Source organism: Rattus norvegicus, chromosome 1, assembly GCF_036323735.1.
Source record: "Rattus norvegicus strain BN/NHsdMcwi chromosome 1, GRCr8, whole genome shotgun sequence".
NCBI classification, from domain to species: Eukaryota; Metazoa; Chordata; class Mammalia; order Rodentia; family Muridae; genus Rattus; species Rattus norvegicus.
Window position 1 is genome coordinate 24,913,373 of NC_086019.1, and position 26,615 is coordinate 24,939,987.

The 26,615-nt window shown below is 43.2% G+C and overlaps 1 protein-coding gene and 1 long non-coding RNA gene across 3 annotated transcripts in view; one reads left to right on the forward strand and one right to left on the reverse strand.

The window, feature by feature from the left end:
* Positions 1–3,514, reverse strand: part of Sgk1 (serum/glucocorticoid regulated kinase 1) — a 117,496-nt gene extending 113,982 nt beyond the window's left edge. The window contains exon 1 of the mRNA XM_006227723.2: positions 3,377–3,514. Coding sequence (XP_006227785.1) covers positions 3,377–3,445 — 69 coding nt within the window. The 5' untranslated portion in view covers positions 3,446–3,514. The remainder of the gene's footprint in view (positions 1–3,376) is intronic.
* A 25-nt stretch (positions 3,515–3,539) lies between these two features.
* LOC108349236 (uncharacterized) lies at positions 3,540–19,105 on the forward strand. 2 transcript variants are annotated; one of them, XR_010058888.1, is made up of 7 exons: positions 3,540–3,678; positions 4,376–4,572; positions 9,943–10,156; positions 12,599–12,934; positions 13,762–16,894; positions 17,643–17,779; positions 17,961–19,105. It is a non-coding gene; the product is annotated as an uncharacterized LOC108349236 (long non-coding RNA). The 2 variants fall into 2 exon arrangements; XR_005497609.2 differs by having other exon boundaries at positions 13,762–14,049; positions 17,961–19,097.
* The last annotated feature ends 7,510 nt before the right edge of the window (positions 19,106–26,615 follow it).

Sequence of the window (26,615 nt, forward strand, 5' to 3'; positions counted from 1 at the left end):
AGTTTGCCTCCCGGGACTGGGCTTTGGACACTAGGTAGAGACACACTTATTTCACATAGGGGCAGAGGAGAGTCTGATATGACACAAAGAAAAGAAGAGGAGAGGGGGATGATATGAGATTAAAAAAAATATCAGACTTGGAACTGGGCACGATGGTACCCCCTCCCTGTACAATCTTAGCATTTAAGAGGTAGAGTCAAGAGGGCAGAGTTTGGGGCCAGCCTGGACTCAGAAACTGCAACATGACCCACACTTGATCTTGGACAAACAAGTTACAAATTTTAGCTTTAATACTTTTAGTGTCTGTGACCTTGGGCAACTAACTGTTCAATCTCTCTATGTCACACTTTGCACAGTAAATCATTTTTCTTCTGTTGGGTCGCTATGAGGATTAATGAAGTGATCTGCAGAAAGCACTTGGTCCACAGTCAGAACTAACATGGCTACCGGTAGGTAACCCCCCGGGGGTGGGGGTGGGGGGCACATTAGCTATATTCCCTTCTGGCTGCTCATTGGATTCCTTCTGGATGGCTGAGAGATGTAGGTAGGAAGTAGCCTTTTAGCCTTTTGCAATAAAAAATTTGGTTCAGGACTCTTTAGTGAATGTGTGTGCACTACCACACCCCCACCCCAGAACCCGGTCCTGTTCATAGCTCAATGTGGGCTTCAGACAAAGGTTTACTTTGTAGGGCTCTGAAGCCGAGCTGAACCTAAGATATGCAGAAATGTGTGGAGCATAAGGAAATGGGCTATTCTTGGCCCCAAACAAAGACTTTATAGAATGTGAATTTGTATGTAAGGCACATGGAGAAATTCAGCTACGTATCAGCGCCCATATGACAACAGTTATTTCTGAGGAGGGAAGGAATAGTTCCAGAAAAGGTGGGCTGAACGTCTCTACTACCTTCAAATTTTACACACTTATGTTCTTATTACCCGTGCAATAACAACAATAATACATTTAAAGCCATGTGTGCTGAGGCACGGCTGTGATCCCAACACCTAGGAGTTAGAGGGCCTTGAGGATCAGGAGTTCAAGGTCATCCTCAGCTATGTAAATGAGTTATTGGAAGCTAATCTGGGTTACAAGAAAGAGACCCTGTCTCAAATCAATCAAACAAAACCACCCAAACTAGAAAAGGCAAAGGCAAGGTCATAGTCCAAGCAGTGAGCATTTAGAATACAGGATAAATCGGATGTGTAATAAAACAAAGTAGACAGGAATCAAATAATGTCTGCCCAGGGCTGTCAGTGATGTGACGCATGTCACATTCTACTGGGCTCACTGTCCTTGAGGGGTGGGGGTGGGGTGGGGCAGGGAAATGTCAGACCCAATCGCCAGCAGACTGAGACCAGTGAAACCACCTCCTGGACCTCATGGTGTAAATCTTTTTCTCTCTGCAGTTTTTGAGAAGACATCTGTATCTTGTCTCACTCTTTCCGAAATCCAAGGTCTGTGCAAACACTGGCTGAAGCATACTGGTAAATTATGCTCATGAGTAAAATGCAACCAGATGTCAAACTAGGATTTCTAGTAGTACATTTTGATGGCAAAGGAAATAAGAAACCATTATAATAAATGAATGAATAGATAGATAGATAGATAGATAGATAGATAGATAGATAGATAGATAAATAGTATGTAACTGACACTTGGTTGACTGACAATACTCAGCTGAAAGGGTTCTAACCTCCCCAAGACTGTGAGTATAGTTCACTCTTTGGGGGTGGGGGATGGAGGAGTAACTTGCATGTTTAAGGCCCAGCACTGTAAAACAAAACACCCTCCACAGCATCAAATAAATTAAGATAGGCATGATGTCATAAGCCTAAGTCTATAGTTCCAATATTCAAGAAACTGAGGCAGGGGGATGGCATTCAAGACAGCCTGGTCAATGTAGCTAGAAAAAAACCCAGCAAACTTTGGCTAGTGAGTTAGAAGGAAGTAAAGAATTTAAGGACTGATATAAAAGGGTCCTCCCCTTGGAAAGGCATCTTTTGACTACAGAGGAGACCTAAGCAATGCCCTGAAGATCGATGGAGAAGCTGCGCTGACTGGCTTTTATATAGGTTGCAGACTCTACTGGGGTGAGACCTCAGCTGACACTGGCTGCAGGAGTTAGTGTTCGTTACTTAGATTCAATGCATATCATTCGCATTTGGCCATGGACTTTGGGAGTTCTAAACCAGAATGTGAGAGAGCCGTTGCTGGCACTTGCAGGCTGCTGGTTTGCAGACCTGCCTTTCTGGCTTGACCCTTCAGGGCAAGGAGGCAGTCCAGCCCAGCCTGTGATTCATTACCTTCTGTTGCCATTTCAGACAGGCACACACGGAAAGGCCTGAATGAAGGGAAGAGTGAATGAATGGAAAGAAGCGTCTGGATAGAACCGCCCTGGGCACTAAATAGGACAGGACAACTGGGGGCTGGAGGAGCCTCCTACTGCTTAAGAAACACTCCCCATAAGAATGTCAGTCATCAGTCTTCCAATAACCATTCAGTTCTTACCCCCACCCCCCACTCATGTGTAAATTTGCAGAACCACAGACCTCCAGTATGGCCATTGAGGTGAATTGAGTTTATCTGTGATAGAGAAAGGTCTATACATTTAAAGCCCGGTGACATTACTAACACTTTGCATGAAAAAAAAAAATAAGGAATTTAAACAAATGTATACAGCAAATCTACAGGGCAGCAGAAACCCACAATTATAGTTCGGGCTATAAAACAGGCTATATCCTGTTCTTTTTGGTGAGGGCACATGCGTTAAGCAAAATTGAGGCAACTTGAAATAGAGGGTTTGAGATGTTAGGAGTCCATCATTTCTGTCAAAGGTCACTCTGGTCCTTTCCTATTTATACCAAAGATAGAGATATTGGCAGAATGAATTTGAGGAGCCAAAGCTGCTTCTAACAATTGAAGATGAAAACGCAGCCCTTGAGAAGAAGAAAAGGTGTGGCAAAGTTGAACCCTTCCAAGATAAGAGCGACAAAGCGACTTAATTAGCCCAGACTAAATTGCTTGCTATTAACTGCACTCGCGGGCCAGCTCTCTTTGAAACTGCCCTGTAATCCTGGCCATGGCTTTGATTGAGAAATCTCAGTTCCCATCTTAAAGCCATTTGAAGACATCTCAGCCCAACCCCCTCCTTCCAAGGCAACTCCTTCGAGCCTCCTCCTTTCCATCAGCGTCCCCCCTACCTACCCCCCAACAAATCTGAATCTCCGCGGGGCCAGCGCTCACCTTGACCACTGACACCAGAAGCTCTGCTTTCACGAAGGGCTCAGTAACAAAACCCGAGGCTTACCCTAGGCGAGCCTCCAAAAGCATTTGAGAGAAGCATAAAAAACAAAAGCAACAACCACAACCTGTGCTTACCCGCTTCTTAAAAAATTGGAACGCTGAGCATTTCTTGACCGGGAATCCATTCATGTCTTTGTTCACCATTTTCCAGAGAAGGGACTTAACAGTTAGAGATCCAGGGTGGCACCGGCTTGGTTACTGCATCTGTATCCGATTCGCCTTCCTGGAGACGGTGAATGAAGACCAAACGGGATGGTGAGGCTAACGGGGCTCAGTCTTTCACTCGCTCATTCTGCTGCGGCAGCTACTGCAGTAACTCGCCCCACTTTCAGAGGCCACCGGCTGTAGCTTTTCTCTTTCCATCATTGCTTTGAAACGTAAGCATCACCGCAACAGGACCCAGGGGCCGGATGGCGGGATACAGCAAATCTAGCCAGAGATGCTTTGGCGGGCGCTCAGGCGGGAGCAGGGTACCGTCCCCGCCCCCAGCTACCTAGCTGCTCCGGGGCTGTGCGGGGAGCTAGCGACTCGCTGGGCTTCAGGTGATGCGCTTCTGGAGGCTGCTGGCGGAGAGCTGTTTTTGATTGTGTAGGTTCCAGTGGGAGCTGTAGTTAAGCAGCTGGGGGAAGGAGTAAGAAAGAGCTGAAGCCGGAGGGAGGGAGGGAGAAAGGGGGAGAGAGCGTTCTCAGAAAGGCAAATGGAAAGAGAAAGCAAGGCAGGAAGGAGCAAGGATGCATGCATGCATATGTGAGTGGGAACTGGAGACAGGGAAAGCACAGGAGGGCAGCTGACTCCCTTGGGAGGGCCATATGAATTTTTTGTTTGTTTGTTTTGTTTTTTTGCTAAGACTGTGGCAACCAGAGTTTCCTGTAAAATGCAGACCTAATAATGTAATTCTCAATGAAGTTCTTCAGATTCCAGTTCTGATACCAAACCTCGCAAACAAAACAAAACAAAACAAAACAAAACAAAACAAAACACAGTCAACAAACGTGTTCCTGCCCCACGCAAACCTTGAGAAATAAAATAACCAGCCTGCGCAGGTGTAACAGTGGATGGTCTCTTACTCCGTAGGGGTTTCCCTGATGCCCTTCCTTCCTCTGTGATATAAGAAACAACTGGGAAGGTAGGTGTGCCCTTTTCAACAAAGACGCTGGCAATAAGAGAAAATCATTGAACAGAAACAACGCGTGCAAAACAGACAGGCAGAACCTCGTCCAGACCTTCGCCAAAAATTCTTGCTGAATCCATTCAATGCAAAGGAAGTCACAGTAAGCATGGACGCATCTTTTTTCATGCCCCGACTTCGCCCTGAACCTCTGCATAGTGAATTCATTTGCCAAAAACATTTAATTATGTGTAGCTCGTTTCCACTTATGCCCTTTGATGTTGATATTTTATTAGTTTTGGGTTTTTTTTTTTTTTTTTTTAATAGTGTTTGCAGCAAAAGGGGTTGGCTTTGGGTTGGGCACTCCCTGTGAGTGTGTGGCTTTGCATCAGCCACTTCCCGGTGTCCTTTGGATGCTGCCTGGTCTATGAGATAGACAAACCTTCATTCATTCATTCATTCATTCATTCACTCGTTTGCCATCTCATTCCATTCAAGTAGAGCATTCAAATCCAAGTGCAGCAATCGCTGTCTGGTAGGAAACACATTGAACTGTCCTTAAAAATAATTGTTGATGTAGTGCTTGCATGAAACCATGGGTTCGACCCTCAGTACCACAAGAAACAGACATTGTGGCAACATGGGATTAGAACCCTAGCAATCGGGAGGTAGAAGTAGGAGGATCAGAAATTCAAGCACATCCTCAGATAGTTTGAGGCTAGACTAGAAATTCACGAGATCCTGGGCCAAAACCAATCCCAAAACAGAACACCATCAACAAAACCCAAATTGTTACACTATGTATTTGGCAGTCTCTGAAGAGAAGGGAGGGAGGTGCCTGGGTTCTCTAGTGTGTATGAGCGTCTATGAGATGACAGATTAAGTTGTCCAACACACAAGGATACGTTATGTAATCTACAGCATCAGTAGGCTGTGGTTTTCCTAAAGGAACCATCTACAAACACCAGAGAAACTCAAAGGGAATTATTCTAAGCTGAAAGAAATGTTCCCCACTGGGGTTATAGTAATGACTACAATAAGAACCAAATTTCATCATGAGAAGAAAAAAAACGATTGTTTTGCACAGTAAAACTATTCCTCAGTAAGTCTCATTAGAAAACAGTGGTGACTGTACAACCTCTTTCCTGTCCCTTTCTTCCCCACGAAATGTTTTAACAGACATTTATTGAATGTGGGTGATATATATGTAGGAGGGGCTTTCTAAATAACCCAGGAAAGAGGGATTCTGGGGCCCTCAATTGGGTTTCCTGATGTTCTACCACACAGACTTGTTTTAGGCAGACTCTGTGGACCAGGGATGAAGAGGAATGTCTCACAGAGTCTATAAGGGGAGGAGGTGAAGACAAAACTAAAGACTAGCCCATACTTCCTGTCCCCTGAAAGCCACCTCCAGATGCTAATACAGTAAGCTAGCCCACACTGGACTTAACACAAGGCCCGTGAGTACAGTGATTCAGGCTTTGGATCGCAGGAGACATGCACATGTCATTGTTTGAATGAGAATGGATTTCAGAAGCTTGTATAACTGCCTGCTTATTCCCTGGTTGGTGAACTATTTGGAAAGGATTAGATGTGGCCTTGTTGGAGCAGGTATGTCACTGGCAGAGGCCTTTGAGGTTTCAAAAACCCAGGCCCAGTCTCTCTCTCTCTCTCTCTCTCTCTCTCTGTCTCTCTCTCTCTGTCTCTCTCTCTCTGTCTCTCTGTCTGTCTCTGTCTCTGCCTGTCTCTCTGTCTCTCTGTCTGTCTCTCTGTCTCTCTGTCTGTCTCTGTCTCTGCCTCTGCCTGTCTCTCTGTCTCTCAGTCTGTCTCTGTCTCTGTCTCTCTCTGTCTCTGTCTGTCTCTCTGTCTCTGTCTCTCTCTCTCTCTCTGTCTCTCTCTGTCTCTCTCTCTCTCTCTGCAGCTTTCAGGTCAGGATGTAAAGCTCTCAGTTACTTGCTCAGCACCTCACCTGCCGCCTGGCACACCCCCTGCTATGTCGATTAACTCTCAGAAACCATGAGCAAGCCCTCCAATTAAATGTTTCTTTTATAAGATTTGTCTTGGTCATGGTGTCTCTTCACAGTAACAGAATGTGACTGAGACAGCATGTATATGTGTACATAAACGTTCAATCCACTCTCATTTGTAGGTTGGGAAGAAAAGGCAAGTGCCGGCTGAAGAAGCTTTTGATGAAGGAATGATGCTAGTGATAGCCTGGGAGGGTAAGAGGAGGTCAGTCAGACAGAGAAGAAACAATGGTTCTGAGCAGGCAGAGGAACCCATCATTTAGGGCCATAGTTTGGCCATAACAACAACAATAAAGTGTTTTAACTACACACTTAGCTCTCCTGGGAGAGCAAGGTCTCCCTTTTCTCTTGAACTTTCCTTGTGGTCATAAAGAATCCATTTTGCTGGGGCTGGGGATTTAGCTCAGTGGTAGAGCGCTTACCTAGGAAGCGCAAGGCCCTGGGTTCGGTCCCCAGCTCCGAAAAAAAGAACCAAAAAAAAAAAAAAAAAAAAAAGAATCCATTTTGCTGTGAGGGTGTGTATATGCTCGGCCCAGGGAGTGGCACTATTAGAAGGCTTGGCCCCATTGGAGTAGGTGTGTCACTGCGGGTGTGGGTTTTAAGACCCTCATCCTAGCTGCCTGGAAGCCAGTATTCTGCTAGCTATCAGATGAAGATGTAGAACTCTCAACTCCTGCATCATGCCTGCCTGGATGCTGCCATGTTCCTGCCTTGATGATAATGAACTGAACCTCTGAACCTGTAAGCCAGCCCCAATTAAATGTTGTCCTTATAAGAGTTGCCTTGGTCATGGTGTCTGTTCACAGCAGTAAAACCCTAAGAAACACATAGGCCCACTACCACCTCTATTTACCAAGTGTCTGTTTTGGTAGCCTCAATGCAAATGCTTTAAAAAGAACCACAGGATCGTTCTTGTTTATGTATATATTTATGAATCTCTTTGCTATTTCTTGCAGTGATGGAGACTGGATGTGATGCTTCATGCTATATTTGCCTCCTCCTTCCCTTTCATTCTCTCTCTCTCTCTCTCTCTCTCTCTCTCTCTCTCTCTCTCTCTTTCAGGCAGCGTCTCACTGGGTTGTCTCTGGCCTTGTAACTTGTTCTGTAATCCAGGAATAACTTGAATTTGAGATCTTCCTGTCTCAGCCTTCTAGACTGCTGGAATTCATGACTGTAATACCAGACCTGGGTGATTTTTGCTTTTTGTTTTTAAAGCAGTGATGATGTCATCCTGGCTCTTTGTACATTCTGAGGGTAGGGCTGACAACATGGCTTCCCTCGGGACAGGCCAGTTGGACCATTGCTTGAGGCTTAAGGGCACAGGGTTCTGGGGGGGGTGTTATTTATTTATTTAGTGTGTGTGTATGTCTGTATGTGTGTGTGTGTGCATGTGTGTGTCTGTGTGCACGTGCATAAGTATCTGAGGAAACCAGAAAATGTTGTTGTTTCCCCAGGAACTAGAGCTACGGACAGTCGTGAAGCACCCTGTATGGACACTGGGAATCGAACTTAGGTTCTTTGAAGTGCTCTCAACCATTGAGCCATTGGGCCAGCCCCTCTTTCTTTCGTTTTCTTTAATTTTCTTTTCCCCTTCCTTCCTTCCTCCCTTTTTTTCCTTCTCAAAACAGAATATATCTGAGAAATAGCCAAGAGGCCCCAGGAAGGAAATACCCCCAATTATACAGCAAAATAATCCTTGTTTTCATTAAATGAATGACTTAACTTCCCTCTTTTTATCACTAAATATCACTTGTTCAGTTCTGTGGTCTTGACACACAGTGGAAGCAACTGGGTGCAGTAGGCACTGGCTTTTCAAACTAATTCAATCGGAAGACAAACACGCTGGCACCCAGGGCCTGGCACTGGGCTCTTTGGGGGAATCATTAGATCCCTCTGAGCATGTGTGATGGTTGACAGCTCCAGTCACATCCTCTGTGCTGTGCTCTGGTAACAGTCACTGGCCCACCTTTCCCCTCTTATCTCCTTAAGCCTCAGGATACTGTTTTCCTTCCTTTCTAATTGAATGTCTAATTTGTAGCCTCTAATTGTTACAAAGAATACCTGAAGCTTTGTTTGATCCCTTTGCCCCTCCCTTTGTGTGGTGTCTGCCCGTACACACAGGGATAGGAGACATCAGATGTATTTCCTCTATCATTTTTTTTTTCTTTTTTCTTTTTTTCCGGAGCTGGGGACCGAACCCAGGGCCTTGCGCTTGCTAGGCAAGCGCTCTACCACTGAGCTAAATCCCCAACCCCTCCTCTATCATTTTTTAACCTTATTTTTAATTTTAAAATACTTTCTTTGACAATTTCATGCATATCTATAATGAATTTGGTTATATCCATCCCAATTCTCTCTATCACTACTCTAGACGCCACCAACAGGAACCTCGCCCATCTTTGTTCCTGTCCACATTATTATTGTTGTCTTTGTTTTATGATTATTATTTTAAGATAGGCTCTCACTCTGTAGCCTTGGCTAGCCTGGAACTTGGTGTGTAGACAAAGAGATCTCCCAAGGTCTAGGATTTCATGTGTGCTCCCAAACCTGGCTTCTCCGCTGTAATTTTGAGGCAGAGCATTTACCTGTAGTGACTGGTTTTGTTTGTCAACTTGACACAAGTCAGAGCCATCAGAGAGGAAGCAGCCTCAGTTGAGGAAAAGCCCCCATGAGATCCAGCTGTAAGGCATTTTCTCAATTAGCAATCAAGGGGGGAGAGACCAACCTACAGTGGGTGATGCCATTCCTGGGCTGATGGTCTTAGGTTCTTTAAGAAGGCAGGCCGAGCAAGCCATGTGATGCAAGCAAGTAAGCAGCATCCCTCCGTGGTTTCTGCATCATCTCCTGATTCCAGGATCCTGCCCTGTGTGAGTTCCTGTCCTTAACTTCCTTCAGTAAGGAGCAGCAATGTGGAAGTGCAAGCCTAATAAACCCTCGCCTCCCAACTTGTCTTTTGGTCATGATGTTTCCTTGCAACAATAGGAACCTTAAGACAGTCTCCTACTGAATCCAAAGCTCATCAGTTAGCTAGACTGGCTAGGCAGAGAGCCCATCCCTCATCCTCCTGTGTCTGACTCTCCAGTCCTGAGATTACCCACAGATGACATTGTTCCTGGCCTTTTCTGTGGATGCTGGGAATGCAAACTCAAGTGGTCAGGCTCATAGCGTGATGCACTCTCTGTCCCCTCTGCCCACCCCACCCCCAGTTTCCCATTTGCTTTCTTCAGTTTATCTAGTCTCCCTGCTGACAGTATTATTTAAATTATAACACAAATAACAAATAAAGGAGCCAAGTGGTACTGATCAAAGTATATACACAGAATTGCATGGACTGTGATCACCTTTCCTCAGCTACCCAGCCCATTTCTCATCTGTAGAATGACAGTAATAAAATGCTTCTCCACCTGCCTCCTAAGGAAACTGTCAGTAGTGAATTACATGGGAAGGGGTTTGTCCCTTTTTGCAAAATTCTCAATAAATCTGTCCTTTTGATTTTAATCAAACAGGAGGCACACATCAACATAATGTAGAAATTCCTTACAGACTGAGAGAGTGACATGTGATACGTTTAAGTTTTGAATGGGATGTGATTTTCCAATGGCACCTGGAAAACAGAAATGATCCTAAGAGAATATCTACTGAGGGATGGATGTCCCACTGAAAAAAGGAATACAAATTGATCATGTCATGAGAAATATTTTACGATCTTCTTTGATACAGGTAACTTGATTATAAACTCTAGCCCTCGTGCAGGCAATCAGCACTTAGCAGAACACACTGGGGATTGTATATCTCTTTATGTATGCATCAAAGATTCTGCTCATTATCTTTTGTTTCAAATTTGTAATTCTTTTATTTCATCAAATGGGATTTGTCTTTTAAGTTTTTGTGTATTTACTATGCGTATGTGTGTATATTAATCATGTATGTATGTGTGTATCATATCATGTGTGTATGTGTGTGTTTACTGTGTGCATATTATTTTGTGTGTGTATTTACTATGTGTATATTTGGGTGTGTGTATTTACTGTGTGTATATTTGTGTGTGTTTACTGTGTGTATATTTGGGTGTGTGTACTGTGTGTATATTTGGGTGTGTGTACTTACTGTGTGCATATTTATGTGTGTTTACTGTGTGTATATTTATGTGTATGTACACTTACTGTGTGTATGTTTATGTGTGTGTTTATTGTATGTATATTTATGTGTGTGTATACTTACTGTGTGTATGTTTATATGTGTGTATTTTCTGTCTATAAATTTGTGTGTGTGTATTAACTGTGTATGTTTATTTATGTATGTGCCACTACCTACTAATATCTGTGTGTGTATTTACTGTGTGTAAACTTATGTGTGTGTTTACTGTGTGCATATTTATGTGTGTGTATTTACTGTGTATATATTTGGGTGTGTGTATTTACTGTGTGTATGTGTGTATATTTATCGTGTGTATATTTGTGTGTATTTATGTGTGTGTACTTACTGGGTGTTTATTGTGTGCATATTTATGTGTGTGTATTTACTGTATGTATATTTATGTGTGTGTATACTTACTGTGTGTATGTTTATATGTGTATATTTTCTGTATATAAATTTGTGAGTGTGTATTAACTGTGTGTATGTTTATTTATGTGTGTGCCACTACCCACTGATATCTATGTGTGTGTATTTACTGTATGCATATTTATGTTTGTGTATTTACTGTGTGTATATTTGAGTGTGTGTATTTACTGTATGTATGTGTGTGTGTTTATCATGTGTATGTTTGTTTTATGTATTTACTGTATGTGTGTTTATGTGTGTTTTTGACACTACCCACTGAACCATCTCACTGGCACGTCTCGTTTGTGTGCACTTTTGTTTGTTAACAAGACAGGGTCTTATACTGTAGCCCAAGTTCCAATCAATCCTCCTGCCTCAGCCTCCTTAGTAGTGGAATTCCAGGCATGTGAACCACCACAAACAGCTCGGTCAATTGGACATCCTTTGTAGAAAAGAAATCAGATGAAAAGTTACACAATCAATACAACTCCCAAAAGAAAAACCCAAACTGAAAACCCAGCCAGTGGTGTTTGAATTTATTTATTTTATATTTTGAGACAGGGTCTTACTAGGTAACTCTGGCTAGCCCAGGACTTACTATGTAGAACAGGCTATCTTGAGAGTAGGATCAATTCTCCCGACTCTGCTTCCCAAGTGCTGGGCCCACTGGTATGAGCCACTGTGACCAGCTGCCGAATCCTTATCTAATATATATACACACATACATATATACATATATGTACATATACATACATACATATACATACATATATATATTCTATCCAGAGATATGGGTTTTGCCAGATCAACAAATAGATTTGGCTTTCATTTATTCCTATTGCTCACAATATTTTCATGTGGAATCATAAATGTCCCTCAGTTGAGGTAGAGCTGTACTTGCTGATCCACACCGCACCCTCTCCCCAGTTCCATTCCTTGCTTCTTACCTGGCTTGATCCTCCCTGACACAGGCACCCGCATGCACCTCTCTGCTTTCACTCTTTTCGGTTCTTTCTCCCTGATAAAGTAGTGCCAAGTACGTTCATGACATAGCAGCGTCTTCTGTCACAAAGGCATAAAACCCTGTCTTTCTTTTTTTTTTTTTTTTTTTTAAGAATGGCCTTTGGGCAAGCCCACACGGCGTTTTCTATTCTTTTTTCTTTCTTTTTTTTTTTTTTTTTGGTTCTTTTTTTTCGGAGCTGGGGACCGAACCCAGGGCCTTGAGCTTCCTAACCCTGTCTTTCTTGTGACAGTATGTAACCCCAAGGGACAAGTCAGTTCGTTAGGAATTGCTCATTTGAATATTTGTGATAACTCGCTTGACAACTAAAATGATGAGTTTTATAGCTTTTCAAGACTTTATATTCCTGTGGTTATTTTACCCCCTTATTTAAACCATTCAAAGGATTTAGAACCTGCAAAGATTTTTTCTTTGAAAGAAAACCTAGGGTTGGGGATTTGGCTCAGTGGTAGAGTGCTTGCCTAGGAAGCGCAAGGTCCTGGGTTCGATCCCCAGCCCCAGAAAAAAAAAAAAGAAAGAAAAAAAAAGAAAGAAAACCTGTTTGGGGAGGCTCCATTTGGATCTGACCCTACTTGTTACAACAATCTCTGTCTCTCCAGACAATTGCAGGAAGACTTTGCCAATGTGTGAATCTCATCAGTAGAGACCTGGGAAACATCACCGGCATGCGCTCCTCCTCAGAAACACCGCGCATGTGCGTATTTGGTGAGAATGGTAGAATAGGGTAGCTAGGCACCCTGGGAAGGTTATTATCATTTATGAATGGGATGGCCTTTGATTTCAAGAAATGAAATAGAAATTACAAATGGTAATGGATTTTTATAGCCTTTTAATAAGATGCTTTTACAAGACTGGTAATTGTGCTTCTCTATTTGCTTTCAACGGCCACCCTTTGAGATCGAATTCAAATGACCTCTTGGCTGATTGGGCAGAAGGTAACATTTTCAACTTGACTTGTACAAAGGTGTACAATTAGCTATTTTTCCATGTTCAGCATAAATGAACCGTGGCGTGACACGGCTGCTGTGTGGGAGATAGAATAGTCTGTTGTGATGTGTACTGAGTAACAGGCACCAAAGGGTAAGGAGAAACCCCAGTCCTGCCTTCTCTGTAGACAGGATCTGAGGCCATGTCTTTACGTGTGCCACAGAATACAGAGCTGAGCTAATTTCTCAGATAATTTGAATCAGCTGCTGCTGCTTCTAGGGAAGGAAAAGTGAGCTGGACAGACATGGCCACTAAGGGAAGCACCAGAAAAAAAACACAAAGAACCACCTACAGGTTTTCATCCTATTATTCTAGAAAAATATGCCTCGGGATGAATGAATCTGAAGATGATTGCTTTGAAATCAGTCTGCCTGGGCTTCTTCTGTTTTGTAAACTGTGCTTATTTAAATTGAACACAATTCTATTTTGTGTGTGTATGGTTTAAAAAAATTTTTTTTTTTTAGGGAATCATACATATTGATACCAACTCAAAAGTTATGGGGATGACAATATAAACTTTAAAACAACTGGAGTGTCCTTTTAAGTGGCTTTAGTAGGACTAGCTGGGAGTTGCTGTGAGGTACCTGAATCCTGCCTCTACTACTTACTAGACCCTGGGCAAGGCAAACTTGCCCAACACCATGTTTCTGAGCAACTGGTTTATCGTGAGAATCACAGGACATTGAAGGCAGATTTAAGACGCACATCTGTGCACATATCTGTATCTATTTATGAGTATGTATTTGACTGTGCTAATTTTAAAACATTACTCTAGATTCGTCAGTTATGTTCCCTCTGACAGTCGAGAACAACTGTTCCATTGACAATGGGCTTGGTTGGACCACCCACATCAGCACAGAGGATGCGATGTCACTCAACTTCTGCCTCCTTCACTGAGACATTCTCCATTGAAGCCTGAGTCACTGTGCAAAAGCTTGACTTCCCAGGGGTTACAAAGATATAAGGAAGACCTTGTCACATGACGAAGACAGGACCAGGCACTGCAATTGATGGTCTTAGCTATTCGTGGAGTTTGGAATATTCTAGCCCAGGAATCAAGCATGTGAGTGGAAAAAAATGTAGTAATAGATTTGAAGGGAAACTGAGCAAGTATCAGTGAACAGTATATTGGTAATTAGTGAAGCTGAGTGATCTTGATATTTCAATCTGCCTGTGTGTCTTTCTGTCTGGGGATCTTTCTGTTTGCCTCCGTCTTTCTGTCTCTTTTCTTGTCTCCTCCCCAACCCCTCTCTCCTCCTTTCCCTTTTCTTTGTCCTCCTCCTCCTCTTCTTCATTCTCCTCCTCCTCCTCTTCCTCATTCTCCTCCTCCTCTTCCTCATTCTCCTCCTCCTCCTCATTCTCCTCCTCCTTCTTCTTCTCCTTCTCCTCCTTCTCCTCCTCCCTGTCATTTGAGACAGGGTCTCATTATGTAGTCCAGGCTGAAATCTTCAATCTTCCTGCCTCAGCCTCTAGAGAGTTGAGAGTGAGCCAACATACTCCAGTTAGCCTGCTCTTTTAAATCCTCTGGTTTGTGCATTGCTGTCTTGCACTCTCTCAGTCAGTTCAAGATGTTGTAACAAAATACTATAGACCAGAATGCTTAAATGTCAGAAATGTATTCACAGTCTTGAAGCCTAGACATCCAAATTTGAGATGCTGGTGTGGTTGGCTTCCAGTGAGGATTTTTTTTCATGGTGTGTAGATGGCCCAGCTCCTTCTTGTGTCTTCATATAACAACAGGGAGAGATGCTCTTCTGACAGAAGAGCTGGCCCCATTATAATGAAATTCGCCTGCTGATGTTATTGAAGTAGTTACCTTTCAGAGTCTCATCTGCACACATGTAGATCACGGGTAAGGCTGCAACACATGAATGTTGATGAGACATGGCTCAGCTTATTGTCCTTATTTCATCACGTGACACTCTCCAGTACTGATGCACTCTCAACTGTCACAGACAAGTGACTGTCATTGTATTGCTTACTGGGTAATATGTAGAAAAGGTTTTCAAGGTTCACATCAAGCCATCTGACGATCCTGATACAACTTCTACACAAAAGGCCTAGAAATTTATAAGAACAAAAAAAATCATCTAATGGGAAAAATTTATAGTCCAGGCTGTCCTCAACATTGCTATATAGTCCTGGGTAGCCTTGAACTCATGATTCTCCCAACTTACCCTCCTGAATGCCAGGATTACAAAGAACATCACTTTGCCCAGATGACAAATGACTTAATAGGAAAAGCTTATAGGAGTTTTAAAAAAATCAGAACAAAAATAAATTTGAATAAATATATGTACATGAGATGCAGTCAAAGCTAGCGAGACTTGGAAGAAATAGTTACTTTTATATAGTTCAGCGGATATGAATATTTATGAAAACAACTGAGCAATATTTATGCAGAATGAAAATATGCTTGTCTACTGACTCAGCACTCCTACTTTGTGAGCTAGGCATGATGGTGCACACAGTGACACCTTGTGTGCACCTCTATCCCTCAGAGGGCTGCTACAGGACGGGCAAGAGGTCAGGGCCAGCCTGGGCTATAGCGTGAGACCCTGTATTAACAAACAAAAGCAAAGCAAAACAACAACAACAAAAAATAAAAATTCTACCTCTTAGAACAAGAGTAAACGCTTTGAAAAGATGAACGCTCACATTGTGATACACACAAGATGGTTACATAGCAAGAATTTGGGAAGATAGAAGCATGGTGATGTTAACTGTGAAACCATACTAAAATCTCTCTCTCTCTCTCTCTCTCTCTCTCTCTCTCTCTCTCTCTCTCTCTCTAGCTGTGCAACCATCCTATCTCTCTCTTTTCCTTTCAGTCTCTCTTTGTCTCTGTCTTTGTCTGTCTGTCTTTCTCTCCTCTCTCTGTCTCTGTTGGTCTGTTTCTCCTCTCTTTGTCTCTTTCTCCTTCCCCCCTGTCTTTCTCTCTCCTCTCTCTGCCTTTGTCTCTGTCTCTCTCCTCTCTCTGCCTTTGTCTCTGTCTCTCTCCTCTCTCTGCCTTTGTCTCTGTCTCTCTCCTCTCTGTCTCTCCCTCTAACTCTCTCTGTCTCTGTCTCTCTGTCTCCCACACCACCACCACCACCACCTCTGGAGAGAGAGAATATCATGTAGCTCAGGTTGATTTTAAACTTGCTACAGGCAGCCTTGAACTCCCAATGCTCCCACCTCACCATCCATGTACTGGAATGATAGCGTCCACCACTACGCTTCACTTAATTTATACAAATCTTAAAACTTTCTTTTTTTTTTTTTTTTGAGCTGAGGACCGAACCCAGGGCCTTGCACTTGCTAGGTAAGTGCTCTACCACTGAGCTAAGTCCCCAACCCCAAAACTTTCATTATGTATTGTTGCTATGGCTTGAAAGTGCCCCCCTAGGATGGTGCAAAATTGATAACCATTGTGGCAGAAAGGAGAAATGGGGAGGCCTTTAAAAGTTGCTTAGGATTTGGCCCCACTGCTCTGAATGGATTGGTGGAGTGTTTTTTCAAAGTGAATCTGCTCCTTGTGTTTTATTTTTCTGATACCTGTTTACTTCCCAGCCTCCACAGCCCTGTTACAATGAACCACAAAGCCCATTATGATGAAGCACAAAGCTGCTACCAGAGGTCAAGCAAGTTGCTGGAGCCATGCTCTTAAATCCCACCTCCCAGAACCATAAGCCTAAACCAACCATTCTGTATGAATCACTTGGACTCCGGAATTTTGTTATAGCAGTAAAAATAAACTACTGACAAGCTAAGAATGAATTAATCCTAATATTTTCTTAGGAAAAGAATAAATCATTCTATTTCATAAAGAAAGGAGATGAGAATGAATGAAAAGTTACATATCCAAAGGTTAACCCAATTATTTCAAGAGACAAATGGAAGATTCTACAATGTCATAGTTATTACAAGTATGTATTATTGTAAAAATGTCAAAGTGCAGAAATTTCATATTTAGTTTACATATATATGGTGTGTTGTGCATATGTGAGTTACTATCTTCATTATATATAGTCACACTATAGCCCCAAGCTGCTCTAAACATGGTAGTCCTCCTGTTCTATCCTTCTAAATGCACCCATGCACCCCCAGACCTGCCCTGCCCCTCTTTTGAAAGCTTCCATTCATTCACCCCAACCATGTTTTATGCACAAAGTGTGGTGTCAGAAAATTTATAGAGTAACATTTAACAACAGCTGACATCTAGAACTAACAATGCTGGAGAGGAACTTAAGGATCCTCTAACTCAACCCTTCTCTGTGCAGGCGACAGAGACAGAGACTGCCTAAGTAGTAGAAGATGACCTCAATCTGAATTTGCCCCCTGAGTGCTAAGATAACGGGTTCCTGCCACCATACTTCACGATTTTTATGAGACTTCTTGAATGTCTTGAAACTAAATTTATAGTATATTCATGTCTTTAGAAGATAGTAGGGGTTGGGGATTTAGCTCAGTGGTAGAGCGCTTGCCTAGGAAGCGCAAGGCCCTGGGTTCGGTCCCCAGCTCCGAAAAAAAGAACCAAAAAAAAAAAAAAAAAAAAAAAAAAGAAGATAGTATATATTGTATTTTATTTATGCATTATATAACATATGCTATGTACATGTTTCTATGTTTGACACTCCATTTCTTCCCATATGTGTATTCCAAATGGAATGGCAGAATATATGTGTGTGCCTGAGTGTGTACCATGTTCATGAAGGAGCCTGAGGAGGTCTGAGGAAGCACTGGATGCCCGAGAACTGAAGCTACAGATGGCTGTGACCCACCATGTCAGTGCTGGAGCCAAACGAACCCAGGTAGTCTACAGGAGCAGCAAGTGCTATTTTCTATAAAGACTTAATACACAACAGGCCTAGGGGTGCAGCTCAGCAGTAAAGAACGGACCTCAATCCCAGCAAAACAAAACAAAACAAAACAAAACAACACATCTGCATTGCAAAAGGTCAAACCTGAAAATGCTTTTCTTTTCATTTGCAGCCCTGCCCCCATGTTGTCTTGTCATTGACCCGGAGCAGGAAGACCGGTTCACTCATTCCTGTCTAAACTTCTTAACAGACCTGAAAATTTTATCTTTAATTTCAATATGGTTTTACTAGAGAGTCTTGCCTAGAACTTCTCAGATTTAGCTGAACAGACTATCAAAAGTGTAATCTTTTTTGAACTTTAAAATACACTTCGAGGGCTGGAGAGATGTCTCAGTGGTTAAGAGCACCCACTGCTCTTCCAGAGGGCCTAGGTTCCATGCCCAGCAATCACATGGTGGCTCACAACCATCTCTAATCTGATCTGATGCCCTCTACTGTTGTGTCTGAAGACAGGTACAGTGTACTCATATGCATAAAATAAAGAAATCTAAAAGAAAAAAGAAGATGGTAGTAGCCCTTATATCGTATAAAATACACTTAGAGTAAAAATACTCCTTCAAAGTTTTGATTTAGTGTGTGTGTGTGTGTGTGTGTGTGTGTGTGTGTGTGTGTGTGTGTGTGTGTGATGAATGTACCATGGTCTGGCTGGTATGGGAGAAGGCCAGAGGAGAGCTTGTCAGGGTTCTACCACTTTTATGTGGCGTCTGGGGATTGAACTCAGGTTGCAATCCTTCTGCAGCAACAGCCTGTACCCACTGAGACATCTTGCCCCTCCCCCATCAATTTATTTATTTTAAGTATTTATGTTAAAGTTTATTTAATGTCTGGGGGCTAGGGAGAGACACATGAGTGCAGGAGGTACCTACAAAAACAAACAAACAAACAAACAAACAACAACAAAAACCAAATCCAGAAGAAGGCATTGGATTCCTTAAAGCTAGAGTTAGAGGCAGTTGTGAGCCACCGAGCATGCTGGGAACCCATCTTTGGTCCTCTGAAAAAGGAGCAAGCACTCTTAATCCCTGAGTCATCTCCTGGGCCTCCAAATGTGTCCTGTTTTTATAATGAAATGGACCATTAAAAGGTTTTCTAAGTTTAATACACATGTATGTGTTTTTGGAAGCCATTCTTTATGAAGTCTTCAGGAAAAAGGGAAGGTCTCACATCCCTTCATTTCTCATGATACACAAGCCAAGCTGCATTTATTCAGTTTGCTACAAATAGTCCACTACTGTGTGGGTGAGGAAGGAGAAATAGTCTAAATAAGAGTCAAGAGTTTTATCCCTTTATCTCAATGATTTAATATGCATATTTAAGTCAGCCCTGTAATTATCATCATGCAGTGACTTCTCAGACTAGGAGCCATACGTATAGTTTAATGGCTGAGTGTGATAATTCATGGGGTCTGAAAATGTCTTCACTAGAAGCCTTCTATGTACACAGCACATTGTTTAAGCCTTCCAGATAGGCTCTCCATCTTTAGAGAGGAGATAATGGCTTACCTAGCTAGCGCACATGACGCATTAGGTTCAATCCCCAGTCTCAAATAAACAAAGTATGGAGTCGCATGTTTATTGTCTCAGCTCTTGGAAGGCAGAGGTGTGACAGTCAAGAGTTCAAGACCATCCTCTCTTACATAGTGACCAAGCCGGGCAACACAAAACTCTATACAAAAGAGAAACTGAGAAGAGAGAGCCTGGTACCCTGCATGGCTGTTGCTGATATCTGAAAACATCTGTAGGAGCTGTTTGTTGACCAGTGGCTCCGGATAGTCCTCAAAGATTAGAAGGGAGGAAGGCCTTTGACTAACTCTTGGATGCTGGACAGAACAGTCATTGGGCTGCTGACCCAGATTACACAGGAATCTGGAGATGTTAAAATAAAGCAGCCATCTGGAGGTCAGAATTGCTTTAAGTTTTACCTTTTGAAAAGATACAAAGTTGCTGCAAACTTCGAAGGCTCCAAATGTGTTCATATTTGGAGCAGCACGCCTCCTTCACCTTGCACTCCAAGACACCAAGTTTGGTTTCTGCTCTTGAGAGTTGCGACCTATTTATTACCCCGCTGCTTCTGGCACTCTCCCACTTACGCCAGATGGACCGACACAGGTCGGAGATGAGACAAGAGCCACGTGCTCATGCTGGAGGCAGGAGCTTAGGTTGGGTCTGGGAGTGCCTTTGTAAGAAGGATATTACATGAAATATTCAAGTGTCAAAATGGCACACACTCTATTGTGAGTCCTGTTCAGTGTCGGGCTCTTCAGAAGAATTTTCTCATTAAATCCCCGCATCTCTGAGAGTAGAATGTTATCTGCATTGGTAGAGGGGAGCGTTGCTATGGAGAGACAAGTCCAGAGGCAACAAGACTCTTCAATAGGCTGCTGTACTCTCCAGTTCTAATAAGATAACCCCTTGGCCTGAGGATACAGATAGAGCATTCAAAAGCATCTGTCTTGTTCTTTATGCACACACGGTGTGTGCTGTGTGCGGCATGCTGGCAAATGACACTCTTCCTTGCTTCTGAGGTAGGCAGGAAATTTACCTAGAAATTTCAGAGTTATGTGATGAGCATGATTGTGGGGATGGGAAACACGGTGCATTCAGGAGGTCAGAGTCACCAAGACCTTCAGATTTGGGGATGCAGAATAATTTTATCCGATATGAATTGCTTTGTTTTGTTTTGAGACAGGGTTTCTCATGTAGCCCTGGCTGTCCTGGACCTTGCTCTGTAGACGAGGCTGGCCTCAAATTCAGAGATCTGCCTGCCTCTGATTTCCAAGTGCTGAGATTAAAGGCCTCCAAATACGAATTTTAGTTGAAAAAAATTAGAGATGGAGTCTTACTATGTAACCTCAGCTAGTCTCAAATTCTTAGACTCAAACAATCTTCCCACCTTAGACTCTTACACAGCTAGAATTGTAGGTGTAACTTCAGGGTCTTAGTTAGTGTTTTATTGCTATAAGAGACACTGTGACCAAGGCAACTCTGATAAAGGAAAATATTTAATTGGCACTGGGGTTGCAAAATTAAAATAATGCTTCTTTTACCCCTTACTAGATCCAGAACCATGGGGCCTCATGGCATTGGTTACATATTTTCATCTCAGTCAGCAAAGCGTGTCTCATCCGCTTAGCTCCATCCCATATCACACTGCCGATGGCTACTCTGAGCCTGGCAACAATCTCTCTACTTATCTAGTTCCCAAGGCAGGTGGCCACTACGCCAGACATACACATCCCAATTCTGTAGCAGCTTAGTGTCCTGCCACCACATAGTCTCTTGAACTCAATTAAATCGCCACATGAAAGAACACACAACACAATAACCTCTAATCCAATTGACAAGATATAATTGCTCACCTAGATAACATACAGTTTGCTCATCTAGATACACAAAATACTCCACACATCCATCCCTTAGGAATATTCATAACAACCTGTAAATGTGCAGAGAGGGATCTTAACATCCACCTCCATATTCTCTCAGCTGCCCTCCTCCCTCTTCAGTCTCTTCCTCCTCTCTAAAACTTCTCCCACCCATCCTTCCTTCTCGTCCAATGACAGGCCTCATTCTATCTTTTGCCTGCCTTCACCTGCATAATGACATCATCCTACAGGCTGGGTTATAGTTTCCGAGGTTTAGTCCATTATCATCATGGCAGGAAGCATGACAGCATCTAGGCAGACGTGGTGCTGGACAAGGAACTGGGAGTTCTACATCTTGATCTGCAGGCAGCAGAAGGAGACTATGTCTACACAGGGTGGAGCCTGAGCATATATAAGAGCTCAAAGCCTGTCCCCACAATGATACACCTCCTCCAACAAGGCCACACCTCCTAATAATGCCATTCCCTATGGGCCAAGCATTCAAACACATGAGTCTGTGGGGACCATTCCTATTCAACACACCCCACCTAATACCCTTCAAAAACTGAAAATTTAACTGTGGAGGTATGGAAGTTGTGCCTGGAAGCTAGACTCTGGCGTTAGATACTTCAGTTCCTGGCCCTGCTATCTACTGCTGTCAATGATGCTATGCAAATTCCCTGAAAATCTTCCCTGTGGTTTTCCTCCTTGGAAAATGGAACTAGAAATAGATTCTGTCTGTTATGTTTTGGATATGAGGTCTCCCTCCTACCAAAAACCAAAACAGAACAAAATAATCCTGTCAAAGACCTGTTATTCAGCTGCAAGGACACTAATATAACCAATAGGCTAATCTACTGATAAACCCAACTTCCGGGCATTATTGAGATCAATGGAAAGTTTTGAAGGTAGAGTCTAGCTACAGGAAGTAGGCACCTTTCTGATGTTTTTGTTTCCTTCATACCAGCTGAGTGGCCCCTGTCACATAGTCATACTCATCTGCATCCCTCTGGTCTCAACACAGCCCAGTCAACTTTAGAATGAAACCTCTGAACTGCTGGTCAATATACCCTTCCCCCTTTTGAATTTGTTTTTCTCAGCTGTAAGTCCAATGAGTCATCTGCTTATTGTCGGAGGAACTGGAAAGAGAAGATAGTTGTGAGTGCAATTATATGACATGCTATAGGAGCAACGTTAAGGAGAGCCACAGTGACCATGTAGTTGGTATTTTGTAGTATCTTTGCCTACTTGTACATGAATGCAGATGCCCTCAGTGGCTAGAGGCATCTGATCCCTCTGCAGCTCAAGTTACAGGCTGATGCAAGTGCTGGCACTGAACTCAGGTCCTCTGCAAGAGCAACAAGCCACACTCAGACCCACTGAGCCAGCTCTGCAGCCCCAGGCGGTCAGTGTTTTGAGGCTTACTAGATAGTTTCTCCTTCTAGTCCTTCATTTCATTGATGCTCCAACTGGGTTATCAAAGGAGAGCAACTGAGGCAAAGGTGGTGATCTTGAAAAGGGAGCTGTCACTCAGCTTGGGCTGGTATCATACTGGTGCCAGGTCCCTGCCATTCCAAGAGAAGCTGCTTGTGGTGGTTTGAATATGCTTGGCCCAGGGAGTGGCAAGTGAGGTGGCCCTGTTGAAGTAGGCGTGTCACTGTGGGTGTGGGCTTTAAGTCCCCCATCCTAGCTGCCTAGAAACCAGTCTTCTATTTGCCTTCAGAACAAGATATAGAATTCTCAACTCCTTCTACCCCATGCCTGCCTGGATGCTGCCATGCTCCTGCCTTGATGATAATTGACCAAACCTCTAAACCTCTAAGCCAACCCCAATTAAATATTGTCCTTAAAAGACTTGGCCTTGGTCATGGTGTCTGTTCACAGCAGTAAAACCTTAAGTAACTAAGACACTGCTAAACCTCCACGGTTCATTAAAGAGTATATTTGACTTGCAGTGGTTGAATTTAGCCTTTGAAGACTCTTTCAGACTTTCTTATAACTCTGGGGTATGATAAAGTAGCTTTTTCTTTCACATTCCTCACCAAAAAAGATAAAAGAAAGAAAAGAAATAGCTGGAGTATATGGAGCCAATTTCAGATAAGTTACAGTTTCATTGAGTCCAGGTCCTTTGACTGATAAGCAGTTTTGACTGATAAGCTTTGCTATGTAGTGTAGCCTGGATTGGGGCATCCTCAGGCCCAGAAATCTGTGTATGTGAGTCTATATGAGAAAGTAAGAGAAAGTCTCAGATGGTGACACTTACCACACTTCCAATGCCATGGGACAATTCAGAGCTGTTCCCCAAGTCAATGACTATTTTCGGTGTCATTCAGATTCTTATTGGTGCATATACATATGCCATATGTATATGAAAAGAGCCAAATTTAGTTTACAATGCATGACAGTTATCAATAGCAGCCGCCAAGTGTTACAGTTGAGGTCATGGTTTCACCCAACATCTGCTCGGCAGGCAGCTCTATGTTAAGCATCAGCTGCGGGCTGCTCTCCCTGTTGCTGCTCTCCATGTGGTCCTCCTGGTCACAGGCAGTGGGCACGCAGCATGCAGCAGGGAAGGCGAGGGGGCTTAGCAGGGATGTCAGGATGTGTGTGGCTCCGTACAAGGCTCCATGTCCTTGTCACATTTGCTAACTGAAAAGGTCATTCTCTTCTGATGCTGGTTTTCCTTTCCTCTTTGTGCACATTCTTTGTGTTATACACGGATGTTTTCTGCACTCCTGTAGATTATGTGGAGGACGTATTATAAGGACTGTTCTAAGTCATTCATATAAAGGATTTAGAACACCGCTAACAGTCATATCTCATCATCCATATGAACGTTTTTCCAGAATTTTCTCTTCTTTGCTTTTTAAAAGTTGTACTTAGCAATTTTTTTTCTCTATTTAAAAAACATTTTTTTTTTTCGGAGCTGGGGACCGAACCCAGGGCCTTGCGCTTCCTAGGCAAGCGCTCTACCACTGAGCTAAATCCCCAACCCCTAAAAAACATTTTTATTTGTCTGTTTTGTGTTTGTTCATGTGCGTGTTTGTACAGGAGCATCACTGCATGGATGTGGAGGTCAGAGGTCAACCTATGGGAGTGGTTATGTCCTAGGGCTTGAACTCAAGTCTTGTGATTTGACAGTAGGTGTCCTTACCTACAGAGGTGTCAGTGCCCATGCCGCCACAGTACCGAGAACAGGGAGTAGGCCTTCGAGGTTTAAGAAAAAACACATATTCAGGTCATTCATGTTACGAGAATGCCAAAGCTTTCACTGAGGTTCATAGAATATATATCCCAAGTCCACCGGGTGGAAAATTCCAGGAAGTACAGTGGAAAAACAGGCTTACACCCTCAGGAACAAAACACAGGAACAAAAAACAGGAACCGACTTAACAGTGTTACCGCCCAAGTGTACAGCCCAGGCCAAACAGAAAGTCACGATGTTCCTTTGTTAGGAACAAAAGGCTTGCTTCAGCAAGGCTCAGCAGGGGTCAAACACTGAGGGAGCCCAGGAGGGTCTGACACAGAGATACCTACAGGTTACCTACAGAGTAACAACATCTTGATGGTCTATAAATCAGGATTGTTCTGTGATAATAAACAAGGCGCATGTGCGCGCATGTGTGTGTGTATGTGTGTGTGTGTCTGTCTGTGTGTGTGTCCACGCAACTTATAAAAAGAAGGTTTGCTTGTTTGTTTTGGGGTGGGGGCTTACAGATCCACAGCAGGAAGTGTGACAGCAGTCAGGCATGATAACTGGATCAGCAAGCTGAGAGATTGAATCAGAAACCACAATGAGTAGCAATGAGTGAATTGGGAATGGTGTGAAGCTTTTAAAACCTCAAAGTTAGATCCTAGTGACATTCTTCTTGCAGCAAGGCTACAGGTCCTAAAGTCTACTCAAACAATACCAACAATTGGAGATCAAGAATTCAAATGCCTGAGACTATGGAGGAACATTCTAATTCAAATGACCACATCTTGTTTTGAGTCCAGGTTTTGCAGTGTAGCTCATAGTCTCAAGTTTACAATATTCCTGCCTGAGTCTTCAGGTTGCTAGGATTACAGGTGTAAACCATCACACCAGGCAACACAAGACTTTGAAAGTCCATTCAATGTTAGGTTTCTCCAGAAGAGAAGAGTCAATAGAACACACATACACACACACAAAGACACACACACACACACACACACACACACACACACACTCATACACACAGAGTCTTTCACATGCTAGGTAAGCACTCTACCAATGAGCTACACCCCACACCCTATATTCCTATATTTACTTTTGACTATGGTCTCACTAAATTATCCAGACTGGCCTTGAACTCATTGTGTAGATCAAGCTGAACTTGAACTTGGTGATCCTTCTGCCATAGCCCCCAACTGGCTAAGATTCCAGGCCTTTGCCACCAAGCCCAGGCAGATTTATGGTGAGAAACTGACCTATTCAATCATGAGATTGAAACAGTTTAAAGTCTCCATAGGGCACACTGAAGGCAATTGTGTTCTTCTCAGAATGCTAAACACACATGACCCAAGAAGACATTTTAATTTGGGTTAGAAGGTAGCAAGGCATGAGGCAATTCCTTTTAATAAGAGTGACACTTCTCCTTGTCTGTCTTCCTGATAGTTTGTTTGAGATAGGAATTTTTTTTTTTTATGTATTTCCTATGTACTCTGGAAATCCTCCTGCCCCAGCCTCCCACTATGCCAGGGAACTTCGTGTTCTATTGTGCCCTCACCTGAATGATTTATGCCCACCTACACCAAAGAAGGCAAATATGCTTTACTCAGCTCTTTACAACGATGAAGAGATGGTCCTTGCTTGTCCAAACTGCTTTGTTTGATGGCCGATGTAAATACATACACCTTACTCAGGGCGAACCAGGGATTCAATACCTTTTGTGGGAAGGGATGCCCAGGATCGAAGCTCGTTGGCTAAATACTCGGGGCCTCTCTAGATACCTTATTAGCATGGAGAACTTCAGGTTTTTATGCTATGTGACTGATTGTCATGGTCCTCTCAGTGGGGTGTCATGGTTACATGTTCCAGAGCAGGTAGAGTTTGGCAGAGGGGGCTGGCACCATGCCTACTGTGCTCAATTCTGAGTTTCACAGGGTTTGGGCTCACTCGACCTGACCAGTCCTTCTGTCTGGTAGCACAGTCCACTGCCCCACAATGGAGGAAGATGGTGTCTTCATTAGGGTTACTATTGCTGTGATGAAACACCACGGCCAAAAAGCAAGTTGGGGAGGAAAGGATTTATTGGGCTTACACTTCCACATTGTAGTTTATCACTGAAAGAAGTCAGGATGGGAGCTCAAGTGAAAAATCCCACGCAGAGAGACCCTTACTCAAGTCTTGGGAAATCGCGGACCCCAGACACAGAGAGACCA